At 36.1% G+C, this 19,319-nt stretch overlaps 1 protein-coding gene across 4 annotated transcripts; it reads right to left on the bottom strand.

Annotated features, from left to right (window-relative positions):
* Window positions 1-500: 500 nt before the first annotated feature.
* Window positions 501-18,616, bottom strand: LOC116296792 (uncharacterized). Of its 4 annotated transcripts, XM_031704878.2 has the most exons (19): window positions 18,421-18,615; window positions 17,998-18,336; window positions 17,799-17,877; window positions 17,587-17,637; window positions 17,099-17,140; window positions 12,966-13,123; window positions 11,714-11,737; window positions 10,377-10,444; window positions 9,488-9,580; window positions 8,773-8,890; window positions 8,283-8,312; window positions 7,421-7,584; window positions 6,397-6,575; window positions 5,803-5,909; window positions 5,494-5,647; window positions 4,727-4,980; window positions 3,228-3,271; window positions 2,922-3,123; window positions 501-2,646 (listed from the first exon to the last, which is right to left on the bottom strand). In XM_031704878.2, exons 2-19 carry the CDS (start codon window positions 18,056-18,058, stop codon window positions 2,072-2,074), a joined length of 2,403 nt encoding a protein of 800 aa, XP_031560738.2. In that variant the 5' UTR covers window positions 18,059-18,336; window positions 18,421-18,615; the 3' UTR covers window positions 501-2,071. The 4 variants fall into 4 exon arrangements, with proteins under 4 accessions (XP_031560738.2, XP_031560739.2, XP_031560737.2 ...); XM_031704879.2 differs by having other exon boundaries at window positions 501-2,643; window positions 17,998-18,616; XM_031704877.2 differs by having other exon boundaries at window positions 17,998-18,615.
* Between the last annotated feature and the right edge of the window lie 703 nt (window positions 18,617-19,319).

The raw sequence follows: 19,319 nt of genomic DNA, 5'->3' as shown, positions 1-19,319 counted from the left end.
CTCTACCAGCTGAGCTAAAGGTCAGACTGAGAGCAGGCTGGAGTGAAATAGATGTTTGGTCGCAGTAATTATGATGCAAAGATGAAAATATGTGGACCGCGTAGCACTTGTGAAATACAAGATATAGAAATATAGATAAGTTATTTCATAAGTGCTACCTGGTCCACATATTCTCATCTTTAGATAGTGAATAGTTGATTGTAAAAATAATTCGTCATTTCAATGTCGGGCCTTTAAGTTATGAAGGTTAATATTTCGAATATAAACCTTCATAAGAACTTTCTTTAACAATGTTTTCAAGGACAGTTTCATAAAGAAGATATCAGAAATCCCACATCATATAAAATAAATTGACCATGCAATAAATACTATTATAGTGGTCGTTATTTCTAAAACCCAGTATGACAAGTGCTTTGTTTTTCAAGAATGATTAATGCATATACAAGGTCATTTTCACACACAAAAGAAAAGGACTTTTCAAGGACAAAAACCTACAAAAATAATATTCAAGTTGTTTAATAGGACTATAGAGGGGGCTGAATAGGCCTATGGATCAACAGATTTTGTAAATAATTTTGTCTGGATTAGCAGATCCTGCAAATGAGTGGATTGTGGAGTTATCCATTTTTCTGTCAAAACTTTGTGTTCTGCTCGTTATCAAGTTTAAACTGTGGATCTAAACCTTTGACAGAAATGTTTAAGCTTATTTTGTTGGCTGAGAAAAAGGATTCAGGAGGATTTAGCTTTTAGAACATTTTTTTGCAGACCAATTGAGTGCATACCCCTATTCACACCCCCATGACAAATTTAAGGAGTTTTCAAGGACCTGTTTGCACCACCAAGTCAATGCAGTTGAGAACCATTATTTAGAAGTGATAACATAATTACACACTAACACTAACACCACAGTCAACACCAACCAAAGATTCTTGGCCATTTTATATTGACCATTTTCAAGTACCAAATTACTGCTGTGTTCCTTGATTACAGACTCATTTACTCAGGGTTAGCCTCGAATCAGTATCTAAATATTCACAAATACCAGCATTAAAGTATTGAATGCACAGCTTCAACAATAAAAACACTTTGAAATTCCACAGACCTTCACTAGAACACATGAATATTCTACACAAAGTTAAGCTGGCTAACCCTGGGCAACAGAGAACTCGAAACTGGAGTATTCATATGAAGATTGTTAAGAATTGTTGACAGGTTCTTGATACACCCGTAGGATTGGATTTATTATCTGTAGTCACACTTGAAATATTAATAGTAAATAGCAATAAAATGCCTGACTATTGAAGACTGCAATACATGAATGCTTTCCTCTATCCAGTCTGTGTCATTATACTATGGATTGCTATGGAATGATAGCAATGTCTATTCCTTAAGGAGAGCTCTGTGGGCACTTACTACCCATATTAGTAGGGAGCTATACAATTGTGCTCAATGTGACTATACACCATGGTTTTTATGATGGCTGTCGATGTAAAGCAGAAACATCCTCGTTTGATTTCTGATAAAATAGTATTGTTCATATAAAATACTGGAATTGTTGCTGTGTCCATAGTTTTCTCTATACGCAGCCATCAATCAGGTGTTTCGTATCTTTAAAAAACCCTTGATGTTTGATTTTAACTGATAGTAGCAATAATTGGAATTGTTGCTGTGTCCATAGTTCTCTATACACAGCCATCAATCAGGTGTTTCGTATCTTTAAAAACCCTTGATGTTTGATTTTAACTGATAGTAGCAATAATTGGAATTGTTGCTGTGTCCATAGTTCTCTATACACAGCCATCAATCAGGTGTTTCGTATCTTTAAAAAACCCTTGATGTTTGATTCTTACTGATAGTAGCAATAATTGGAATTGTTGCTGTGTCTACAGTTCTCTATACACAGCCATCAATCAGGTGTATTGTATCTTTAAAAAACACTTGATGCCAATGTTTGAATCTTACTGATAGTAGCCATAATTGGAATTGTTGCTGTGTCTACAGTTCTCTATACAGCCATCAATGAGGTGTTTCTTATCTTAAAAAAACTTTGAAAGGTACCAATGTTCAATTCTTACTGATAGTAGGGATAATTGCTTGCAGTGCTGCGGCCACTGGAAGTATTTGGAGCGTTAACTTGACCGTACATACCAGAAGACTGAGGGCTGTTACTAGACGAGCTGCCCTCCATTTGTCCACTGAGCATTCCAGGCCAAGGTACTGAGGAGACACTACGATTCATATTCTCTGACAGAAGATGGGAATAAGACCCTTTCTGGGATACCTGTGGCATGTCTCTGGAATCAACTTTTCTAGCACCACCACTGTATGGCATAGATGTGCCAGGACTTAAGTCACCAATGGCAGCGGCACTAGCAGCTTGTTGCCCTCTCATCATGTCAACTGGTGACATTTGTCCCATTCCTCCTTGTTGCTGCATCATTCTACCCATTCCTGGTGGCAACATAGTCATTCCTCCGTTCATTTGTGACATAAGCTGACTGTAGAGTGCTGCTTGAGGAATAGTGGAGGTAGCTATTGTTGTGGAAATGCCCGAAGCTGCTGCCAAAGCCTGCCGGCGCTGAACTAAGGCAGCGAGTAAGCTGCCTGCCTGGCCAGTAGAGAAATCCAATGTCTTGTCTAAATCTGCTGATTGGATTAAAACAAGTAGGAAATAGGAATAAGAATGGATAAGAAAAAGGAAAAGTATAGTCTATGTTGCTTAACTATTCTATATGAATCCTTACTGTGGTTTTTGATATCTGCAAACTCAGACATTCCAATGCCTTGTTGTCAAATTGGCTTGTAACTGCCTCCAGTCAAGAACATAAAAGGTACCGACTGATTATTTTTGATTGGCAGCAGCAAAAAAAAAAACACTCTACTGGATCAAATTTAACTGAAGTAGAAAATGGTCTATCTACCTGTGGTATTCTTGGATCCTTGGTCAACACCTGGTGGAAGCATCCCTGTACCATTTTGTCCAGGTCCTTCCTGGGAAACACCACGGTTCAGGGTTGTTTCTTTATAGCTCATGTTGGGTTGATTCATTTGATTGGCTGAGATATCTACAGGACTTCCTTTGATCGTTGACGTTAAACCTCTTTTCTCACTAAGTTCACCAGCCTAAAGTTCCAAAAAATATGAAAATACAAAGATTCTTTTCTAATAGTTCTTACATTATTATAGTCAAATGGATGATGTAAATAATTAATATATGATATGTATACCTTTGCTAATGCATCCAGTCCACTCTCTGATACATGATGTGCACCTTAATCAAGAAAAAAATGCTATTTATATTAAACACACACATCAAAGAATCAAAAAAAGAAACCCTCTGGTTAATGCACTACTTTGACAATATGGCAGCCATCTTGCCAGGGGGCAAAACAAAAACAAAAGATGTCAAAAGTGTAAATAATTATAAAGTTAGAGGACGTTCATGGGCATTGTTTGCCAGCAGACTTTCTATGGATGAGTTTAGTGCACGCGCTCATTATGATGACGTCATCTTAATGTTTTGATAAGCAAAGTATCAAGAAAACCCATTTCTCATTTCTTTACGGCAAAATATCTCGGAAACCAGTTTGGTGACCCCCATTTTTCTTTGTCTTAAAATAAAGATACTATCAAAACCTACAAAATATGTAAATCTAAAAAAATTCTGATTGCAAGGGACTGATTGACAAGGAATTTAGGAAAAAAATCCACCTGTTAATGAATTCAAATTGTACGCATTTTGACTGCATCGCAAGGACTGAAAGTCTCATAAATCCTTATCACTAACTCTTAAGGTGCTGACACACGGTGCAACATTGCATGCAACAGGACTGTTGTAGCGTGTCTACCCCAAACTTGTTGCATGCAACGTTGCATGCAACAATTTAATCTGAAGTTGAATTGCACTCTACTCTTGCAACATTGCGCGCAACGTAACAAATTTCTTCATGTGAACATAGCTGCAACATTACCTGCAACATTTTGAAATTTCCAGCCAATCAGCTTTCTCCACATTAATAACTGCTGTCCAAATATCTTAACATAGCAGGCTGACACAAGTGATGTTGCATGATTTCATTGCAATGTGTGTCATCCTGATTCAAACTTTTGGCTTGCAATGTTGCGTGCAATGTTGCACAGCGTGTTATCACCTTTACTCTCATGCTTTTAATTCAGAAATGTTAAACAAGGTCATATTTGATGGCCATGAATTTGTTTGATGTTTTTGATCTTATTTCAAGGATTTCTTTGGTCCCTCAGGTTACTCTATAGAGTGTGTTTTTCCCTTGATGAATACCATATTTCCTCAGCATTTAGCAAAAAATAATTCAGTTACCTCATTTTTTTATTTCATTTTTTGAAAAAGAATATGTTTGGGTATGTTTATGCCAAGTTTAAAAAAATTCTGATTGCAACTTCATTTTCCAGCGAACATCCTTAAGATAGATAGGACACTATGGCAACAGACACTGAAGTGTTATCCTTGTTTGATCCCAAAATCACATGAAATGTGAACTAAATTGTCCTAAAGTTGATCAAAACCTTTAACACAATGCCTTGAACTCATTACAGTGCGACACCAGAAGCCCATTGTATTGTTCCAGTCCTAAAGTAACTTCCATCCAGTCTATGGTCATTGAATCTTAAATTAGTTAATCCTCCATGAATAATGGTATTTTCCATACAAAAGTTTTGCAACCATGAAATAAATGACCAGGAATCTCACCTTTAGATTGTCCAGGAAAGTGAAAAATATTGTCCTCGCCAGGCATGGCCTGACTGGCAGCACTTCTCTGGTGCTGTAATGCCTGTTGATGTAGGATTTGTTGCTGTTGTATTTCAGGACTTGTAAGACTGTTTGCCGGTGAAAGCTGAGAGAAATCAGAGCCAGCACTGTTGGTGCTGTAGGGACCATTACTTCCCCTGGATGACAAGCTTGGGCTTGCCATGATCTGTGGTAATGACGTCTCTATCTGAAAGCTGATATCAGTGGTATGTATCAAGTTAAAACTCCCCAGCTTGATTGGTGATATTCAAATGTAATGCTTAAAGGATGTTAGTGCACTATAAAGTTAAAAGAGGCAGTTCCTTCAGCTACAAGGCTGGTATTCCAGGAAGCCGTGGTGTGCATGTTACCCAATCTCCATCAGAGCTCTGTTTTAAGACTATTTAAAGCTGAAGCTACACAGATTAGAGAGAAGTCAAACAGGTGTGGAGATCCTGAGTATAGAACCGTGGACCTCTAGCTCCAAAAGCTAATGCATGATGATGATAATGATGATGATGATGATAATGATGATGATGATGATAATGATGATGATGAGAGATGATAGTGATGATACTGACGATGATGATGATGAATTATGTTGATTATGATGAGTGACAATGATGATGAGTGATGATAGAGATGATGAGTAATGGTGAAAGTGATGACATTCAAACAGATAACAGCAACAACATTAACATACAGTCTATACAGCCTAAATAACATACTTGCTCACTATGTTGTTTGTGCAGACAATGTACTCTGCTTCATCAGTATATGGATTTTGAAAGCTAAAACAACTTGTCCTGGTCCAAACCCATTCTCCAGCTTTATTCCGGAACCGGTAACGAACTGATAGTGTCTGACCTTTTAGTTTAATAACTAGAATAAAAAAAATACATTAATATTAATCACATCCTCAATGAGTAAGAAAGTTGATTGAGGGTTGATCAGGTTGATCAGTCAATGAGTCAGCAGTCAATAAACAAGATTTAGTCTGTCAGCAGAACCAGGTAATTCTTCATAGTTTTCTTCACCTTGTTCAAAGCTTTCTGTCATGTGTTTTAGATCTTCAGGATGGAAGAGATCAAAGCAGAGCTGCCCTAGCAGTTCTTGAGGCTGATACCCCATGACTTCTGTCACCCTGTAAACGAACAAAACAGATTTTTATAATAACTTACAAATTTCTCGTGCGCTGATTGGTTATTTTTATCATCATTAACAAGGACAGAAAGTTAAAGCTGACGTCAACAAGCGCTCGCTCTTTCTGTTTGGTTTTTTGGTCGCTAAAAATGAGAAGTTTTTATTGTTTTTGTTATTGTAAAAAACAAAAAGACATCAGTTTTTTATGTGTCTGTCCACTTATTGATGATACTTACTACTTTGACAATGTGATGACGCAATTTATCATCAATAAGAGGATAGACACATAAAAAACTGATGTCTATTTGTTAAGTTCATTTTCCTCAGTCACAGATAGATTTATTGAAGGTTTATTAATAAATGACCACATCAAATGGCAGTCCAAGATCCTTTTTTACTTAAAGATGTTAAACACAGACAGCCCTTCTAAGTCTGCCCCTGGATTCCAAGTCTTTTTCTCAGCTGTAGAAACCCTGCAATTTCCTTACCTTTGGTCGACAAAGGTAAACTTGCCATCTAGGCTGTGCCTTGAGATGAACTCCGTAACAGTAGGGGTGTCAACAAGGTCAGTACTCTGAGGTATGCTAGCAGGCTGCAGCCGTCCAATCGTGACCAATGACATGGATGAATTGTCGTCTCCAGGATAGTTGCCATTTTGGTTCCAATTCTGAGGGAATAGAAAGGCAATGCTATTAATATATCCTATCAATCATCATCATTAATCTTCAACATTGTCTATAACTTCCATTGTCATCAATCATCATCATCAATCATCATCATCACCATCATAATCACCAGAACCAAACATCATTATCAATTATCACATCATCATCAATGTCATCAATCATCACCATCATTAGTCATTACCATATTATCACCAGCAATCTTTACAATCATCATCAATGCCATTAATTATATCAATCATCATCATCAATAATTATTACCAGTCTTTGCCATCATATTATCATCATCACCATCATCAATATCATCATCAGTAGCATCATCAATATCATCATCAGTAGCATCATCACTATCATCATCAGTAGCATCATCATAAGTAGCAACATCATGACTATCATCAACATCATCATCATCATCATCAGTAACAGCATTATCACCATCATCCTCATCATCACTATCATCAACATCATCATCATCATCAGTAACAGCATTATCACCATCGTTCTCCTCATCATCACCATCATCAATATCATCATCAGTAGCATCATCAATATCATCATCAGTAGCATCATCAATATCATCATCAGTAGCATCATCACTATCATCATCAGTAGCATCATCAATATCATCATCAGTAGCATCATCAATATCATCATCAGTAGCATCATCAACATCATCATCAGTAGCATCATCACTATCATCAACATCATTATCATCATCATCAGTAGCAGCATCATCACCATCGTTCTCCTCATCATCACCATCATCAATATCATCAACCTTAGTCATCATCATCATCATGTATAATACATTCACCATGCTGTCACTCACCTTTAGATATCCAGTGCAGTGTACCACAGCATACTCTTCATCCAACGCATGTAGTTTGAAAGATTCTTTACCCCTTGATTCTGCTGCTTGTTCTTCAGGTAATTCTGCACATCTCATCCGACAAATGAAATTTCTTCTGGATGTTACTTGTGTACGTTGGTGTCCTGAGAAAGAAATATAAAGAAAAAGAAAGGTCAGTCATAAAAAATATCACAGTTCTGTTACATTAATTTTACAGAGTGTAAATGGCACCAGTTGATCTAAAAAACTGATGCAAAATGATGTCACTGCAAAACTGAGGTGTCATGAAGCCTGCAAAATCGGCCAGCAAAAAATAAAAGCGTGTCCACCACTGGAATGAAAATAGCGCTTATCAGCAACTTTTTTTATTACATAATTGGTAGCTTGCGAATCCAAGAAGAAAAGAACTTCAAGAAGAAAAATGACACACCAGGTTTACAAATTTTCTCCATTCTGATTGGTTAATATTTTTCTCAGATCAGCTGGCAGGGCCCATTAAAAAACTCCTTGGGTAACATTGGCTCCCAGTTTAAATTTTATAAGGAATAAATAAAAACAAAGCTTTATGATAAAACAATTGCTTTCTTCAAAGAAAAGAGACTACCAAGTCTCATGAACCAGAGGCTTTTCTTTAATGCAATTTTCACAAACATGCAAACTCTGGGTTTCTGAGTTGCATGCTGAAATTTGTTTTTTCACTGCTGCTAGTCAAAAATATGAAAGGTACTGACTGATAAGGTTTGATTGACAGCAGTGAAAAACCAAATTTCAGCTTGCAGCTCGCAGACACAGAGTTTACAGGTTTATGAAGATTGCAGTAAGGCTTAGCTAAAATCATTACCTCCATGTCCCTCTCGTTTCACATTTCCAGCTGGAAAATAATTTAAAAAAAAAAAATTAGATATTTTATAAACAGATATGTTTAAGAATGTTATAAAAAAAAAAAGAGATTTCACAGCACCATTTATACGAAGCAGGTCTTCATCCACTGGATTCCAATTGCAATTATAAGTTGATTTTTGCAGAGGGGGTAAAAACCAGAGAACTTGGAGAAAAAGCCTCAAAGCACAGAAGAGAACCAACAAACAACTCTACTCACATACGACGCTAAGCCTAGTGGGACTAGATCCCAGGTCACAGCTGTGCCGACCATGCTTCTCACATTTGAGTTGACTATTGCATGTGTTGTACTCCCATTGTCTTAAAATTCCTCTCTCCATGAAAATCACCACGTGAGATGAAAGTTTTAACCATAGAATATTTAATGTAATGGTGGTGTGCAAGGATTAAACCAGGATTAAATATCACTTTTTCCAACTGTGGAAACTTACTTTTAATATCCAGAACTCTACCGGCATCTGGTGAATCTGTGGACATCAACTGTTCCCTTACTTTTTCAATATCATCAGGATGGATTAAATCAAACAATGACTGGTTCATCCAAGCATTCTGCAATCAATAAGAATAGCAAGGTCAAGCAAAATGCTTTGAATAATCTTACACAGTTGTGAAATGTGTAGATATGAATTGAGTGAGGCCAAACACTACTGTATGATCTTTTTATTTGCCTTTTGCTTTTGACGTCACTGTCATCATCAGAGGCTAAATTAAAAGTATCATGGAAAGCTTGTATATGCAAATGCACATATATATAAATACATGGAGGGCGGGTCTGACTCATGTTTAAATATTCTTTTTAATTCTCTTTAACCTGTGTAGCTAAAGCTTTGAATACTTGACAGGCTTACTCAACCCCACCCCTGTTCCCTGGGGAGAGCTTTACTCAACCCCATGTCTGTTCGCCGGGGAGAGCTTACTTATCCCCACCTCTTACCCCTGGGGAGGATGAAGCCTTCCTTATACTATCCAAAACATCCTATACATAGACCCCTTGTATTTCAGGTCAAAGGAGCTCAATTTGGAGGACAAAACAAAATAATTTCAATCTACTGCCAACTGGAAACCTATTATTTTGCCCTCCAAATTGAGCTGCAGTCCAAAGTGCTGCAAAGAATCCAAGAGTATTAATAAATTAATATGTCTCACCTGTGCTTGACCCAATACGGGAGTAATGGAATCAGATACGTAAACAACTGTTGCTGTTTTACAATTAACTACAAACAGAAAACCATCTGCTGCCTACAAACAATAACCACAAAATTAATAATTTATATCTCCTACAAGGTATCCATACCTCCCTCACAGAGAGGGATTATTTTTATCCACAGATGAAGAGGGTCTCCAGTATAAATTATGTGTAAGTCCCAAGGGGGTAATCACAGAAAGAGATTGGCTTTTCCAAATGTCCAGATTTCTGACAGAGTCTCATATCGTGTAGTTCTAGGGGAAAATCTACAATTTGCACTTGTTATTTTTGTTATCGCTATACATCAATGCAAGTATACAGTGGCAAAGCTCAACAGGATGGAACTGAAAGGAATGAGAAGCCACCTTTGGCAGCCACTATACAGTCTATGCATGACCCCAGAGCACAGATCCAGCCAGTTTGAATTAGTTAGGGCTGGTCTGAGAGAGGGAGGAAAAAACCAAGACTGGAATAACCCTGGGAGTCAGAAAGTGAACCAACCAATTCAACTACCAACTCAACTTGAGTGTAAACTGGATAAATTTGAACTCCAGGTAAACATTTTACCACTACGCCATCTCGAGTAATGAAAGGTAACCCTTTCATTTCAAGGTTGAGGAAAAAACTGGGTTGTGTTGGCATTGAAGTGCATTGTGGGGCTTTTAAGGAGACAAAATAGACGCTGTCTTGGAAACATGTCCCCCAAACCAGTCCCACAAGGCACTTAATGCCAACTTGACCTAGTTTTTTCACCTCAACCTTAGAATGCAGGCTAAGCCTAGCTTTTTTGTTTTTGTCCATGGGATCATGAAGCTTCAAACTCAATGAATAAAAGTAGGTTAAACATACTTCTAGGATCAAGTGTTTCAGCTCCTGGTCTGAGAGGAAGGAAGGCTTGTAGTTCACATCCTGAGGAGCTGAAGGGGAAAAATAAACCCCTTATTAAACATAACAGTATATACAAACCAATTGTAATTGAGAAATAAATAAAGTTAATAGAAAATACTCTTTACTCTGCTTTTACGTTAGGTAATTAAATATGAGAAATTGTTATTATGTTAGTATTTATCATTAGTATTAACTTAGATTAACCCAAGGGGTGTATCAGTGTCACTCAATGTCTGTCTATCTGTCTGCCTGCTTTTCTCTCAGTCTGTTAGTCAGACTGTCTGTTGCTAAGTTTGCCTGCTTGCCTGCCTGGTCTATCTGCCTTTCTAGGTCAGTCTGTCAGTGAGTCAGAATGTTTGTTGCTCAGTTTGTATTGTGTCTCTTTGCCTGTCTGCCAACTTGTCTGTTTACTTACTTGTCTGTCTGTCTGTCTGTCTGTCAGATTGTCTGTTGCTCAGTTTGTCTGTCTGTCAGATTGTCTGTTGCTCAGGTTGTCTGCCTTTCTGTCTGTCAGCCAGTCAGATTGTCTGTTGCTCAGTTTGTCTGTCTGTCTGTCTTTATGCCTGTTTGCCCATCAAACTCTAAAATTAGTCCAAATTACTACATTATTTAGATTGATGATGATCAAGAAAATCACTAAAGGCAATAGACGGTGCAAAAAGGTATGATGTATGTTGTACTACAACATCATCTCTTTAGTTTAGGAATTTGCAGAATATCAGTTCCAGATCATCATTCTTTAGCAGTCATGTGATAGGTGTGTTATGACACAATATATACTTGGATGGTCATGTATTCTCCTGTGATACTGGAGTCAATAGCACTGACAATAGCGAGTTGCAATTCACTATGCAAAGCAAAGAAAAGTATTCTGTATTTCTACGAAAATGGGATGTCAGTATTGGCTACAATAGGTACAACATGTTGGTTTAGCCTGGTTTTGGCTTCTAAAATCTCTTTATAATTAACCGTGATGACTACTCGAGCTGCAATCAACTATGCAAAGTAAAGAAAAGTATTCTGTATTTCTACAAAAAGATATGTATTGACTACAATAGGTAAAATATGTTGGTTTAGCCTAGTTTTGGCTTCTAAAAGACTCTGTCTAGTTTACTAAAACACAGAAGAATCACAATCTTTTTAAACTACTATACTGTCTACCTGTGTCCTAACAAATTCATATCTTTCCAATAATTATTAGTACAAAGACATGAGAGTGACAACTGAATATCCCCTGGATGCTGTCTAAGGATGTTCACTGATTTAACTGTTGAAAAGATTTTGAAAGTAATCTTTACCTAATCTTTCTTCTTTTGTCGTCTCTAAAGAATAACAAATCAAGTATCAACTAAACATAACTAAAGTTTTGGGTTCGTCTTGTGAGAATTATGACTTTATGAATATTAGGAATATGTTATTAGGTTAGCTGGGTTTTCTAGAAAATAAACAATCACAATAACTACAATTGATCTTGAATATAAATATAAGTGTTTGCAAAAGATAAACAAAGAAACATGATACAGGAGAGACATATTCAAGACAGTTGTAGGGTGTTTACATGATGGCATCATTTTACTACAACTACCATAATGCATTGCAAACTTCTTTATTATTCGAATTTCTATTTTCTCATGAGAATAGTAAGAAACTGGTTGAGAAATGTGATCGTCCGGGTGAGTGTAGTCTTGAGAAAGACTGTGTTGTTGGTGACTCCATTTACATTGGACAGACTGGCAGGACCTTAAATGACAGACTCACTGAACACAAACGGTCCACTAATAAACAAGATCCTAACAATGACATCGCTGAACATCACAAGAACACTGGACACAACATGGACTAGGACTCTGCCACATGTATTACATGTAACACCAACTACCATCAACGCCTTACACTTGAAAGCTGGTATACAAACTTAGAACAAAAACCACTTAACCAAAGTCAACATTACCAGCACCTTACAAAAGACTCATTTACTACCTCAAACAAAAGACAGCAACTTATGATAACACCCACACATCTTTACATAACAATACCGACTAATTACCGTTTACTTTAGGAATGAAACAGAGGTATAAATACCATTGACTGTCTCTCATTTTCTCACTGGACTCTGAAGATGACTTCCGCTCAGGTTGTCGAAATGTCAGTCACCAACAACAACAATCTTTCTCAAGACACTCACCTGGACAATCACATTTCACAACAAAATTCAACACCTGGGTTCAAACCATTTACTCTTAATAGTAAGACAATAGATGATTTTTGTACAAGTCAAATATCCCTGTGTTCCTTGATTACAGACTCGTTTACTCAGGGATAGCCTGATTTTAGAGTCAAAATGTTCGTAATGCCAATGGTAAAGAAAAAATATGGTAAGTCTAGAATTTTGGCCAGGGGTTAGGGTTAGGGTTCAAATACTCAAAACCAAACTTCCATAGGCTCCACTTGTACATGGAATATCTTCTAAGTAAAGGATTCTAGTGTAGACAAATCACCCTTCCTCACCCCCCAACAACCTCTCTTTCATATTAATTCCAATGTGCGTACCTCTGAGAGTCTTCATGTAATTTACTGCCATTCTCAGGACTGTTAGTTTGTCGGGTTTCCTGGCCAGTCCAGTACACGACGGTACCATGTCTGACAACTCATTGATGTATGCATTCATTTTATTTCTTCTTCTGCGTTCAATTTCACTGTGATTTTCTCTGGAATAATAATGATGGATATTAATAATAATATTAAATGCATAGTACATCATATATATTTGCCTTAAGCTGGGGTCAGACTATGGCTGTTCTGAAATAGAGGCCCTGTTGTGAAAGGGGGTAGGAATGTCCTCCATCTGAATTATAAAACTGCCCATGTCGCAATTTTAGAATATTCTTGTGTTACTTGCTGTTGGTAATTCATTAGAGCAGTCTGTCGTTTGTCCCTAGTGTGTGGCTTTCTTGTCACACTTCAATACCATGTCACCTTGTTGAATTTACTCAGTAACAAGGCTTCAGTAGCTATTGGATGAAGCTTTAGATTAGCATGAATAGACCAAAGTTGCAGGCACATCCAATCTTGATGGGTCACAAAACGGAAAAACGTAAATTCAGTAAAACTGAGAAGCCAGTTTCATATTTAAAGAGGAGAATAATCAATGAACGAATTCTTATTGAAAAGTCTAAAAAATGTATGATAATTCTAATTATAAAGCTCCTGTTCTGGTACCATGGGCAGTCAAGTTTTAAATTATTACAAGTACAATAATAATAATCTTTTATTTGTTGGAGCAGAATGATTATTTTTGCAGCTTTCACTGACATGGGCCTGCTTTCACTCACACTCAATACCACTACATTTACAGTACTATTTTATGCACAAAATAACAAATGCAGTAAAACCCCGTGTATAAGAACCTAGATTTTTCCAAGTCAACCTGAACAGGTTCTTATATAAATGGTGCTTAACTTGAAATCAGGCTATCTAGGTTCTTAAATGGGTTTTTAATTTCCAAATATAAAGTAAATCTGTGCATAACTTAGCACTAATGTTTGCACTCTACTATATTCCATGTATCTAGCATGAAAATACAAGTACTCTTTTTCTTACCAAAAATTAAGAACCTACTTTGACATTTCAGCCTGAAATGGTTCTTATGTGAAGGGTGCTTAAAATGAAAATTTCAGCCTAACAGGTTCTTAAATTTTAGGTTCTTATACGTGGGGTTTTACTGTATTATTTCTGTATCATTTCTGTTACTGGAGTATATTGACAGTATAAGTTTTTAACAATACAATACAATAACTTTATTGGATCTCCGTTGGAAGAGCTTTTCAGATGCAATTCACAAAATTTTCAAATTACTGAGCCAATTACGAATACATGTGATCAAATATATAATTTTGAGCTGTAAAGGTTTTCAAACTAATTCTATCACAAAGGTATAAGTCAATAATAAAAGCTATTTAATAAATAAAGGATATTACATGGGTGCGTGGGGATACGAAATTTATCTTTGAGTGTTGAAAAGATCTCTCATGAGTGAAGCACAGCGAATGAGTGAGAGATTTTCAACACGAGAAGATAAATTTCGTATCTCCAAGCGCCCATGTAATATTCTGTTTATTATATAATTATCCATAAAATCAACTTAGGGTAACAAGCTTTTATTATTATAAAAAGTTTTTATTTATAAACTAATAGCTTAAATACACATGGTAACGATATTTCACATGTGAAAATAACATGTTATTTTCACATGTGAAAATATCAGTTTTTTTTAGTGTTATTATATTACAGTGCGAATACATCATAATAACCAAAAAATAATAATCAAAAGTTCAAAATTAACAGTACAAAATGAATTAACATTCAGGACTGGATCAAATTTGACCACCAAAATTAGCTGGTATGTCTGGAAAACATCTAGTAATAGCGGGTATTCCAGGCATTCGATACAATTGTCTGAACAGAGTCTGGACAATACCAAGCACACCTGACATGTACAGTGCAATAGGATTAAAGTCGTTATTGAATTACATTGCATTGAGGGTTGGTTTTTTTGTTATCTACATTGTTCTCCTAAACTTATAAATACACTATGGGCCAACCACATGTGTGTTGAAATATTTTCACTACCAATGAATTTTTTTTGGAAAAAAAAATACCACAGTGGCTGACCTTATATTGTTTAACTTGTGATGTTTTAAGTTAATTAGAGCCATATGGTTAGGATCTGAAGTACAGTACATATACTGTCGCAACTTGAAAACCCCAAAGTATAGCTTATCAGACATTTCAACCTGTCATCTATTTGCCAATGTTGATAACAGGTTCATTTCTCTACTTTAACAGCTGATTTTCTTATCAGTTTATTTTTATTATTTTTGATTCTTAATTTATTTTGAATATCCTTCACACAAAGTAGAATATGGCAGTCATAAAAGTAGAGGTACGGGGTTAGATTAGAATGTGACTGGGACTATGAATCCTAAAGAAATTCATATTCTATTGTGTTATGCTGGTTTTACAGACGCAAGACTTAAGTCCTGATGTGGACAAATTGTTTACAAATTGAGTTGAATCAAATCTGTAAGAGAATGTGTTATTTCGAAAAGGAAGGACAATCAAAAAGTATTTCAAAAACTGCACAAGACACAAACACCTAGATCTAACCAATACTTATGGCTTTATAATAAAACTAATAATTAATACTGGATGTTCTAGATAGTTCAATTTTTACTGAACAAGACTTGTGGCATAGATAAAGACATTTAGGATTAAAGCCATTGTTACTGAACACAGGCAAATTCTCCATACATTCGACCAGGTGTCCTGAACATTATTACAACATTAACTACAATACCAAAGCCAAAAGATAAAGGGTCTGATCTCCTATATATTACCTTACAATATAGCTTTCCACCTAGAGCCATACTACTGAACATCTCATAATAGATATCTAACAAAAGAATCTATTATCTCTGCTCAAATCAATTCTAGATCTACCTCATTAAGGAAGTCACTTTAGTGATGGAAATACTAGAAGCACTTGGAAAGATTATTATTTTGCAAGTCAATAATAAGCTTTGAAGTGATAAAAATTTCTCCCTGGTTTTAAATTTCACTCAGTTTTTAGAGTCAAAACAGGAAAACAATCAATTTAATTCCAAGTACCCAGTTTGTATAGATAGACAAGTACTTGATCCTAAGCCAGACACAGGACCTCAGTTCAAATAACAGCAAGCAAAATTAATTAGCAATTTTGTCTTGTGACAAATTGCTGTAGCTAATATAACAGAGACATTTTAGTAAAGCTTGCTCCCAAACAATAGGTATTAAAATATTCAGCTTAATCATATATTACAAAAACCATTTTGTGTGGTTTCAACACCAAGGTGTCGGTTTTGTTACCAAGGTTCAAAAATATATACGATGGTTTGGAAAAAGTATACAAGGTAACATAGGCAATCTTGAGATTTACCGAGCAACATTAATCTTAAGATGTCGGACAGCAAAATTAATTCAAATGTACCAAAAAAAGATAACAATAGGAATGAATTTATTATCCAGAGGAATTAGGTGTGACAAGCTGTACTAAAGGTACGACAAGGTCCAGTAAATAAGTCTGGTCCTTTTCCAGTAATAATTGCAAAGCTTTGAAATACAGGACAACGCAATGAGAATAACAATGATGCATTATAAATTTGAAATGTTGAAACTAGATGATCATCATAATTTTCTTCATACAATGAAATAGTTTATAGCGTTATGTAGATTATTCTTTTCCTGTGGTTCATGTATAATACCAAACGCAACGTGCCCCCTGAGGAAATGTAATTTCCAGGAAGGTGCCTTTGATGCCATCAAAAATGCTCTTTTAAACACCTCTTAATGCTATTCCTTCAAAAATATCTTTTAGAAAACAAAACGCCAGGAAATGTAGATTTAAAGCAAGACCTAAAGGTATAATTATATTTGGGGATAGACAATATGAGGAATAGAACTCGAAGCAAAACATTGAATTTGTTAAATAAATATTAACTCAAAATTTCAAAACGTAAAGTATTCTTGATTCAAATAGTATGTATGTACATCAATAAATCTAAAGTCCCTTAAGTTCCATTTCAGTCGTTTAATATTCCAACCGTTTTATAAGGAAATATGGTAAAAAGAAAAGACTTAGTACTTACCTTGCAAATTTATCCTTAATATTATCAGAATCACCACCTTGTCTAGAAAAAAAAAAGGATTATATGATCAGAATATATTATGAAATAGTAGTATCGTTTAGTAGTTTGTAGTATTGGGGAAAATATAGCCTATATTATTGAAAGGATGTTGGTTTTGGAATTATTCTTAAAACGCATTTCTATAATGGAGTTGAGAGAGTTATTCCATGGGATTTAGCAAGATAGGGGGTTCTAAAATCTCTCGTAAACAAACTAGACTCAACGACCACCAAAGTCCAAAAATACTTGCCCTTTGCCTCAAAAATCCCTTAAACTTCAACCTAATCGAGCTGGTTAGAAGACGGGTAATTTGTTTTTGTTGTTTAATAGGGAAAAAGAATATGTATAACGAGGAATTATATTAAAATACAGAGGTTTATTCCCCGCTACGTTGAACATGATTTTCAGCGCTTAACACAAACAATGTCCGGGTCAGTGTGCTTTTTTACCTGGAAATTTTACTTTCTGGCTTTTCAGAATCATCATCGTCCGATTCCTCGCTGTAAACAAGAGGTGGTAGGGATATTAGTTTTTATTATAGCAAGTCTAAGCGCTAAACGGAAGAAGCAATAGCCAAAATTTGAAGACAAGCGAGAAATAAAGATATCTCGTGTCTCCATCGAACCACAACACATTTTACCCCAAAATACTTGATACATACTCTTTCATTAGTAATGAAACGTTGCTTTTACGCTTCCTTAACCTTCCATGAGAAGATTTATCGCCGGAGTCGTTCTCGTCTGCAAAATATAAACAGTCGAAACGCTCTCAATCCAGTTGTATTTGAGTCTAGACGTACTCCATCTTTTAAGCCTCTAGAAGGTCGACCCGTCCAGAGGCCTAGAAGAATTTCTACTTACATTCATCCAGACCATCATCAACTCCATCATTAGAAAACACAAAACTCTCCGTAGGATCCATATTTTGTGTCGTTCAAGCCACCATGTATAAAATAATTAGTATAAATGCAAAAGCGATAGTACAACTTTCGTCCTACGAAGTGCTCATGTCTTTTTCGAAGACTTGATTATCATTCACGGACCACGGCCTTAAACTCCACAAAAAAGCAGCTCTGAACTTTAATAAACGATAGGTCAAAGCTTAAAGAACAGCGTTGGTTCTTAAAACTCAACGCAGCTGTAAAAAGAGGTGATATTTTTCGACGTAACGCAGCGAATTTTGCAGAAAATCGCTGTAAGCTGCAAATAACGGGAGAGAAGCAGACAATGTAACTTGGGTCAGTCGACGACTCCTACGCTCACGACCAATCACATAACACCTACCATCAGCACCTTTAGGTTCCCTTTTGTTTGAACCTCCAATGAAATCAATTGTTATATAACCGAGTAAGTAACGCCAGACTCCTGACCGACAATAACTAAAGTGACGCCTACTTTCCAATATTTTGGTTTCGCTCTGTCTTTTTAGCTTGTAAAACAAACTGGTCAGTCTTGTGTACTGATAAACTGAAAGTACAATATCGCATCGTGGTAGCTTATACAATCTCTGGGGTGACCGACCTTGACCTATTTTAATTCTGTAAGCTAACTAAAGAGTTGAGCGTAACTTCCGGAATGACGTGATGTTATGAGACGTGCTCAGTGGCTTGCCTCTATAACATGGTTCAACTACCGTTGAGATTAATTACGATAGCACTACTAATAAAATTGTACATCTAGTTTTTAAAACACTAGGGGCGCAACAGTTGGTGAATAAAACCGTTCTTAAATATTTTAACATGTTTTAACAGATTTTATGATATGTTTAACGTGTTACCAGTGACGGGCGTTGTAAGGTGGTCCTTTATTCCAAGTCTACCAAGCACCTGTTTTATAACACCTTTTTTAGTCTCTTTTATCAACGATTTAAAAACTAAAGTTTGTATAATTAAACAGTATGTTTTGATGATTCAATGCTTTCCATTAAGAAATTCCTTTAATTTCAAGAACTAAAACTAAGACTGATGATCCACTATTAAGCAAATTGGGGCAGTTTGGCTTGGATACGTTTATCAATCGCGAGTAGACTCAAGCTGCTGGCCTGTAATACAGCGCCTTGCTTCGGGAGTAGTCATTTAAATACCAATCGTATAAATAGTTTTAAGCAGATAGCGACAATTTTGATATTTGGCGGTTTTAAATCATATATGTTTCGGCAGGTTCGACTGCCATCATCAGTGATG

This window comes from Actinia tenebrosa, unplaced genomic scaffold (genome assembly GCF_029948245.1).
Source record: "Actinia tenebrosa isolate PJP-AT-01 unplaced genomic scaffold, QUT_ActTen_1.0 PGA_scaffold5__44_contigs__length_20552954, whole genome shotgun sequence".
In the NCBI taxonomy this organism is placed as follows: Eukaryota; Metazoa; Cnidaria; class Anthozoa; order Actiniaria; family Actiniidae; genus Actinia; species Actinia tenebrosa.
The sequence above is the reverse complement of the archived record's forward strand: the minus strand, read 5'-3'. Positions and strand labels throughout refer to the sequence as shown.